An 8865-nucleotide genomic window follows, 5' to 3' on the forward strand; every position below is an offset into this window, starting at 1 on the left:
ACCACAGAATCGAGAAAGAAGGGATGACTGGGTAGAAGACAAAAAAATCGTCCCAAATTGGATGGATAAATAAATAAATCGGTTCTGTTTCTGAAATCTGATGGCTATAAAGTCAGTAGTCCTTGGTACTCCTGAATTCAGGCATGCTCCATACTCTCCTGGTCGGATCAGTGCCTCTCTCAACGTCTTCAGAAATGGTCTTAATATCACTGCTGAATGGCAAAATCCTGGCTCGGGATTTGAAGGTCGTGAGAGAGAGGCTGGTTTTCTGCCTCGTGTTCCATTGCCTCGCAAGCTTCTTTGCCTCTTCTTCCTCTTTGATCTTCTCGGCGGCATCGTGCAGAACAGAACGGAAAATCCGAGATACTTCCGATGGCTCTGGTTCATATTCAGCAACAAGCTGCCGAAATCTAAGGATGGGGGGGAGAGAGAATCCAAACATGTAATTCACACTTGGGGTGGGGAATAAAGCACCAATGTTTGAGCTTTAAATCTATTATTTATATCAGAAGTAAGCAACCATAATGGGGGTGGGGACATATGACCCTCTCCCACCCAGCCCTCCTTGGGCTGTAGGAGATCTGACATCAAAGGAGCACGACCATGTCCCTTGTATCATTTGGTCCCGACTGAATGTGGGGCTGTCTATGCTCTGAAAGCCCCGCGGTGGGTGTGTAGTGGCGCTGCGTCAGTTATACAATGCAGCAGCCACCTTGAAGCCATCACAGGGCTTTCTTGTGAAGTTCTGCATTTAAAGCGTCAGGGACTTAGCCCAACTTTTTAGGCTGGAGTGAGGCGAACACGGCTCTTCCGCCATCTAACCTCGGTCCAGGGTCGATGCAAAGGCATTCCCGGGCAGAGGGTGGGGCAGTGAGCCGCATGACCACCAGAAACCCCAGGCCCTCCCTCTGCATCAGGGTTAGCCACCACCACCCCGTGGCAGAGAAAGAATGGAGTTTTAGCAAAAGTGGCAGCAACCCTGCACCATATCCAGCTGGGAACCTACGTTGCGTGCCCCATACCTTCTCCCACCGGGCCAGGTGAAGCCTTTCATTCCTGGCGGCAATGTTGGGAAAATGCCAATTCTGCCTTACTTCTTCCAGTTCAGAGAGTTAAGGGAAGCAGCAAGTCTCTATGCGGGACACGGAAGCCAATTCCATGAAAAACAACCAGGCTCCACTATCTGTCTTCTAAGGCTTCACCAAGAATTGCCAACATATATTCAACCCCGTCTCCATGGCTTAAAGGGTCAGCAACCGGATTTTAACAGAAAAATGCAAACCAGTATCCTCAAGGGAGGGACAGGAATAGATGCAGTTGCTTGGTCAACCCAGAGACCTTTTGTGCTTGCACAGCCTGGAGCTTTAAATCAAAGGGGGTGTTGCAACTACGCTCCCCGACTCCAGAACTGCAAAGTGATTCTCAGCAAAGCTCAGGGTGTTCCCTTTCAAGACGTTGCTTCGCCCAGGCATCACCAATTACAACTGGCAGCACTCTCTCCCCATCTCTGCCCAGTAGCCACCAGTGTATAGATAGCATCCTGATGCTTTAGGAAAATATTCTAAAATGTATATCTTGGGGAAAAACGAATGCGTCTTTTCCAGCCCTTTTCATAACTACAAGGCCACGAGTTGAAATTGTCACACTGAGGCAGAAGTTCTTGAGCTCAGAAACACTGTGAACATTGGGCTGCCAGGAGATGGGGTAGTGGGACAAGAGAAACAGGCAACTCTGGCGGCAGCACTGGCTGTCCTCAGCGGTGTTGCTAAGAACACACAGAAGGAAGTGGGAGCTGTAAACATTCAAGAGCGTTCGAGATTTAAGATTCTATTAACAGTTTGGTAAAACGAAGCACTCCTGGTATACTAAAAACAGGATGAGCTAGTTCTCCAATTCCACCTTCCTGAGAAATGCTGAGTGATTTTTCCTTAATAACATGTCTTAGCTCTCACACTCAGTAGATAAAGTGATAAAACAAATGTCCAGACTACAACTACAGGTAAAGACTCATATGACAGAATTCCCTTCCCACATTCAGAAAGCGTGTATGTCAAGAAGACAGGTTACAGCCAAAAGGCTAAGAGCTTCTCTACATGAACAATTTATTACACACTCATGATTGGCCACTCACAGAAGTATTTGGGTCCTTTACATGACACCTTCAACCTCCAGGACATCTCCTGCGCCTTGCCCTGGTAATCTTGCTTTTAAAAAATCAAATAACACAGATCTTGGCTTGGGCACCCCAAAAAAGCTGAGGATTCTTTATTCTTTGTTATATATTTTAACAGCACATGTTACCTCAGCTCTTGAGGAAGGAATTTTTACCCGAAATGCGTAGAGCGTACTGAAGAAAATACTTTTTTTTATTAAAGATAAGATTTTTTACCAACATCAGAGCTTGCCTCAATTTTCACATCTGCCTTGTGGTGTTTTCTTCCCCCTTGTTTTTCTACTATTGCTATTTAGGCATTATGATAGCCTTCCCATTTTCCAGGCAGATGCTGTAGCCCACCTAGCCTAACAGCTTTTGGACTGCCCCATTCCCTTTCTTGAACATATGAATTGTGGGTGACCAGAATTTCATTTCAGAGCGCAGATAATAACATATCGAAAGATCTGGGATTGCTCTTCTGCCGGTAGCGAGTTTACCATAGAAACAAAGAGGCATCTTCTGCCAACAGAAATTAGGAGGGGTAGATTTTGGAAGTTCTTCAAGTACAGTAGAAAATGTTGTCATATCTTTCCCCACCTTTTAGGGTCAGATTTTACTTGCTAGTCAGCTGTGTTGATCGTATGAGAAAATGTGGCACTCTTCCTTATTTTGCAGCAAATCAAACTGACGAATAAGGATTATACGGGCTGCAGAGGCAATAAAAGGAAGGGCTTCTTCAAGCAAGGCATAGTTAAACTATGGAATTTGCTGCCACAAGACGTGGTGATGGCCACCAATTTGGGGATTAGACAAATTCATGGAGGCAAAGGCGATCAACAGTTACTATTATGTACCCAGTGTTATATACCCAGTCATGATAGTTATTACCTCTAGTATCAAAGGCAGTGTGTCTCTGTATACCAGTTGTTAGGTAACATGAGTGGAAGGATACAGAAAAGAGCAACTAAAATGATCAAGGGACTGAAGCACCTCCCCTATGAAGTAAATTACATCTGGGATTGTTTAGCTTGGGGGGAAAAGAAAGTAAGGGGAAACATGTTAGAGGAGTAGAAAATCATGCATGGCATGGAGAATGCGGATAGGGAGACAATATTCTCTCCCTCTTATAATACTAGAACCCGGTGTTATCCCATGAAGCTCATTGGTGGGAAACTGATAAAAGGAAGTACTTCTTCACACAGCACATAATCTACGGAATTCATTACCACAAGAAGTAGTGATGGCCCCCAATTTGGATGGCTTTAAAAGAGGATTGGATAAATTCCTGGAGAAGGCTATCAATGGCTAACAGTCTTGGGGAATATGGGTGGGAGGGTGCTGTTGCACCTGTGTCCTGCTTGTGGGCTCCTGGTCAACGGCTGGTTGGCCACTGTGTGAACACAGTGCTGGACTAGATGGACCCCTGGTCTGACCCAGCAGGACTCTTCTTATGTTCTTAGGTACTGCATGACTTGGCTGTAGGTTTCTCATTGGCTACTGTGGGAAGAGAATACTAGACTAGATAGGCCTTTGGATTGATCCAACATGGCTCTTCTATGGGGTTAATAGGACACTGCCACCTACTTAAACTCTTACACTATTCACAGAAAAGTCTGCCAAAGGTGTCACCATACCTAATAATAACGGGCCCACAGTAGGAGGGATGTATTTTGGAGCACATGTCTTCCAGCTGCAGGCGCTCCCCTGGGCTGATATCATAGCTGTGCTTTGGGTGGCTAACCAGCCAGCCATAATCGACACCCGACTTTATCTTGCGGTACTCATTTTCTCGCTCCCGCTGCTGTTTCTCAGCTTCCTTGATCTGCCAGCTGAGCTCCATCATAAGGGTCTCCATCACCATTTCTGTCGGGCTCCTCTGGGAAATGCGACTGGGGGGTTCATTCCACCCAAACCAGGAAGCCAGCGACATGATCTCTCGATCTCTCTTCTTCCTTTATCTACAAAGGGCACATGAAAGTTTATACATACTTCATATTTGAAGCAGACAAGGTATGCAGCTTAGACTTCTAGATGCACCTACATCTGGGGCCAAATGTTGTTTATTGCTCAGCTATTTCTACCGAAAATATGGGGAAGTGTTAATATCCTAGGAAGAGGGAATAACTACTAAGACAGTAAGGCTATCAACGGCTACCAGTCATGATGGCCATGTTTTACCTCCAGTATCAGTGGCAGGATGTACACCACTTGCTGGAGAACATGAGCGGGGTGTGTGTGGGGTGTGCTGTTGCCCTCGTGTCCTGGCTGGCCACTGCAGGGAACAGGATGCTAGTCTAGAGAGGCCTTCAATCTGATCCTGGTCTTTTCATATTCTTAGCAAAAGAAGGGGGTGGCTCCTCCTCCCCATGCCAGCATCACCCATCCAGAAACTGACAGGAGGCTGCCTTATGCTGAGTCAAACCCAATGCTCTGCCTACCCCAGTATTATCTATATACTTACTGGCAACAACAGTTCCCTGGGATTTCAGACAGGACTCTTTCCTGGACCTACGTGGAGATGCCATGGATTGGACCTGGGACCTCGCAAAGCAGGTGCTCTACCACTAAGCTAAGGTAGAACATTTGCTTTTTCCTAGATTCTTATCTTTGAGGGGAGGCAGTGAAAGATGAAATTTCATAGAGCACAAAGGTTTTTCCCCCCAGAAGCAACAGCAGCCAAAAGAAGAAAAAAGCCTCACTAATTACCCTTTTGCTGTATTATTATTATTATTATTATTATTAACATTTCTATACCTCCCCATAACCAAAGCTCTGTTATTATTCACAGACTAAAAACCAATAACAAGCCATCATACAAAGTCATACAAACATATAAACAGAGAGACAACATATATTTAAAACAATTTTAAGCAATGAACTAAAGACAGTCCAAGACCTGAATTAGGCCTAATCTACACCAAGCAGGATATTGCACTATGAAAGTGGTAGATAAAAGGCAGGAGCCACACCAAGCAGGATATAGCGGTATGAGAGCAGTATATGGTATGTGTCAACGGGCCCCAACAGTTGTCAGTGCACTTCAATATTGCTATAAAGCAGCAGCGTGGCTCCTGCCTCTTATATGCCACTTTCATTCCACTTTCATCCTGCTTGGTGTAGATTAGGCATAAAACTCTTTACTTGCTGCCAAATGCCTGCGAGAAGAGGACCGTTTTAACCTGGCATCTGAAAAGTTAACAAAGTTGGCACCAGGTGGACCTCGTTGGGGAAATAATTGTATAATTGAGGGCTACCACCAAGAAGGTCCTCTCCCTTGTTGCCACCCTCCGAGCCTCCCTCAGAAGAAGTACCTGGAGGGCCTTGAATACTGAACCGAAATCCTTCATCTTTCTTGGTATGTGCTTTGCCAAGAGAAGGGGAGGACCACTTTGGGCCTCCTTTCAAGGGGCAGTTGCCAGTTGAAAGGACCCAAACTTTGTTCCATATTCAATTACCCTCCCCACAGAACAAATTCTAAAAGGACACCAAAAATGGGGAATCTCCTTCTTGCAAGAGGCACACTGTGTCTCAAAAGATCAGCCTGGCTTTCAGTCATACCTTTGCAGTGCAGGAAGGAATGAGCTTTCCTTTCCCCTAGTTACTGCTTCTTCCACCTTAGAAGCACACCTGCCTTGTACTTTTAAAAAGACAGGGCCTATACATATGCAACTATTTTGGCTGTGAGCTGAATTAAAGAATTTATAGGTCTCTGCTGGAAGGGCCGGGGCTACAGAGGGGGGAATAATATTATGTGCACCTTATTATTTTCCAACTAATCATACCTGACAGGGTACATCTATTCTGTATTTAGGAGCCAGAAAAGCCTCAGCACAACAGCTGCATAAAAGGCCAAATGAAAATCCTCCCGGTTAATCCTAAGAGCAGGGCACCATGTGGTACAAAGCTATTATTCCCCATTGCATTTAGGATAATAACGACAATTATTTATTTATATCCCACTCTCCTACTAAAAGTATCCAGAGCAATGTAAAACGTTATAATAAAAAACACAAAATACAGATATAAATCAATAAGAAGGCAAATACAAGAAACCATTTCGAAAAACAGGAACAGAAGGCAACCAGCCGCGCATCTAGTGGCAGCAAAAGTAAAAAATATTATACATTAAAAGTAGCAGCAACAAAACTAGGTGTCATGCGTTAAAACCTGTTGGAAGTGTCTTCAATTTCTGGTGAAACACACATACACACGCACACACACAGAGGCAGCCCAATGAATTTGAACTGAGAGGACATCCCAGAGTTATGACACCACCACAGGGAAGGCCCTGCCTCCCGGAGGACCGACAGGATGTCCTCTGACATTGATCTCAATTCCTGGACAAGCCTATACGGGAGGATGCTATCCTTAGGATAATTTATTTATTTATTTATTATTTTATTACATTTATATACCGCCCCCCAGCCGAAGCTCTCTGGGCGGTTTACAACAATTAAAATTAGTAAACATTAAAAGTATACAAAAATTTAAAAAAACATAAAAATAACTATATCCATTTAAAAACAACAATTCTGGGGTCCATTAAAAACAAACTTAACGTTGTTAAATGCTGTTAAAATGCCTGGGAGAAGAGAAAAGTCTTGACCTGGCGCCGAAAAGATAACAATGTTGGCGCCAGGCGAGCCTAATCGGGAAGATCATTCCACAGTAGGGGGGCAACCACTGAGAAGGCCCTCTCCCTTGTTGCCAAGTTTAGGATAACTTGGTCCTAAACTGTTAGGGCTCTAAAGACTAGCACCAGCACTTTGCATTGGGCCCAGAAACAAACAGGAAGCCAGGGCAGTTGTCATAAGTTTGGAGTTTTATGTTCTAATGCAAACCAATAGATAGTTCTGGACTTTCTTGAAAGGCAGCTCCAAGGAGAGTGCATTACGATAATTTAGTATAAAGGTTGCTGAAGCGTCAGAGTCAGGGCTGGGGGAGGGGGCACTTGTGCTGAGGTCCCAGATCTTTGCTTTGTGGGCTTGGGTCTCTAGGGGGCCATCTGTCCCACCTTGCCTTCTTCCCCCTTCTTCCTTCCTGGCTGCATCTCTCCCGAAGTCTCACAAAATTGCTCGAAATCTCATGATATTTCGGACACATGAGATTTCAAGCATCCTTCCTGGCTTTTCACAGACAGGAAGGAGGTGGCAATGGTGACTGCCTCCACTGGCTGCTCTTTCATAACACAGTGGCAGAGGCGCTGGCAGGGCTCTCAAGAGCACCCGCCTGAGCAGTAGAAGGAACCTCAGTGTGCTTAAAGAGAAGGCGGGCGCCCAAGTTGCAGTAGGCCAATGACAAAAGAGACAGGAGGAAGGATGGAAGTGGAGAAAAACAATGTGATTGTGCATGAGCCAACTCTTGTTAACCTCCATCCACTCCACTGCAGTGAAGACACTGCTAGTTTATCAATTCTACTGCTTCTCTGAGGCTGGATGATGGACAATGGAAATGAGAGGTAGCAGCCTCAGAGGCATTGTGGGGGAATTAAAATGGTGGGCATGAGCCACAGCGAATTGGGCCCCCATGCTGAACAAAGGAAAACAAGTGGCCAACCAGTGCTGAGAGATTCCACCAAACGTGGCACCAGCCCTGATTCTACTGCACATGAGGTACAGGTATCGCCCATAAGGTATAACAATCCCATAAGTCACCAGGGTTAATATCCAGCCCAAGTGTAACAGAAAGACAAGAGGCTGCCACATTACAGGGGGAAACTACACTTGTCGCAATGTTCTCTTTTCTTAAGTAGGCAAGTGCTGCAGATAAGAAGCCCTCAACCTTCAAAGAAGTAAAAGAAAACAGAAAGGCATTGCAATGGTGATAAAGGTGGCCTTGTCGGCAAGTGCTTCCACACCAGCATGAGAGAGCAGGGAAGCGCTGAGCCTCCAGATGACCTTGCCCAAATCTTACAGACACCCTCAGAGGCCCTTTGAGAAGCAAAGCAAGAGGTGATGCAGAATGAGTTCTCCTCTGGAATGCTTTTCCCAAGAGTTTCTCCTGACATCACATCCGATCTCCTTATGGTACTAGCTGAAGACTTTTTAAAATTTTCCCGGCCTTCTAGATATTTCAGCTTTTTAAAATTGCATTCTAACCCGGCTTGACATGAGCATATCTTCATCTGGTCTTTTTGTTCCTACTCTATGTTTTTGTTTCACTATTAAAAATGTGTATTCATCACTTTTCTCCCCACCAGGGCTCTCCAAGTGATGCAGAAGGGACAGAGCCCACCTGACCTCCCTTGGGAGGGGACTTCCATAGCCTGGGTGGTGCTACACATTACTGCAAAGCTTATTGTGCTTTTCTATCATGGCTAGCCACTCTGGGGGCTGAAGGACAGGACAGCAAATGTGACAGGAGTGTAAAGCACAGACGGGAGGTGCAGATCAAAACCCCAGTCCTAGCCTAGGAGATGGACGTCAGATTCTCCTAGCCGGGGATATGTACGTCAGATTGTGCCTCTGCTTTCTGAGAAGATACACCTAAAGTCAAAGAGCCTTGAACACAGTTATGATTACAGATAAGACCATCGTAACAGACCAGAGGTGAATCATGTCAGAATAAAGTTGGTTTACTTTCCCATCTTCCTCCTCTCTGCTGAGGCAGGAAGATGATCATAGCTGGTCCCGGTTGTTATTCTCTTGATCTCTGCAGCTTGCAGGAGATGCCACAGACTTCTGCAAGCTCTGCCGGTGTTTTTAATTTAA

The 8865-nt window shown here is 45.3% G+C and overlaps 1 protein-coding gene across 1 annotated transcript; it reads right to left on the reverse strand.

Moving 5' to 3' along the window:
- Positions 1 to 4108, reverse strand: RD3 (RD3 regulator of GUCY2D). The gene is made up of 2 exons (XM_063125568.1): positions 3790 to 4108; positions 1 to 410 (listed from the first exon to the last, which is right to left on the reverse strand). Exons 1-2 carry the CDS (start codon positions 4083 to 4085, stop codon positions 113 to 115), a joined length of 594 nt encoding a protein of 197 aa, XP_062981638.1. The 5' UTR covers positions 4086 to 4108; the 3' UTR covers positions 1 to 112.
- Positions 4109 to 8865: the final 4757 nt, after the last annotated feature.

This window comes from Elgaria multicarinata, chromosome 4, assembly GCF_023053635.1.
Source record: "Elgaria multicarinata webbii isolate HBS135686 ecotype San Diego chromosome 4, rElgMul1.1.pri, whole genome shotgun sequence".
NCBI classification, from domain to species: domain Eukaryota; kingdom Metazoa; phylum Chordata; class Lepidosauria; order Squamata; family Anguidae; genus Elgaria; species Elgaria multicarinata.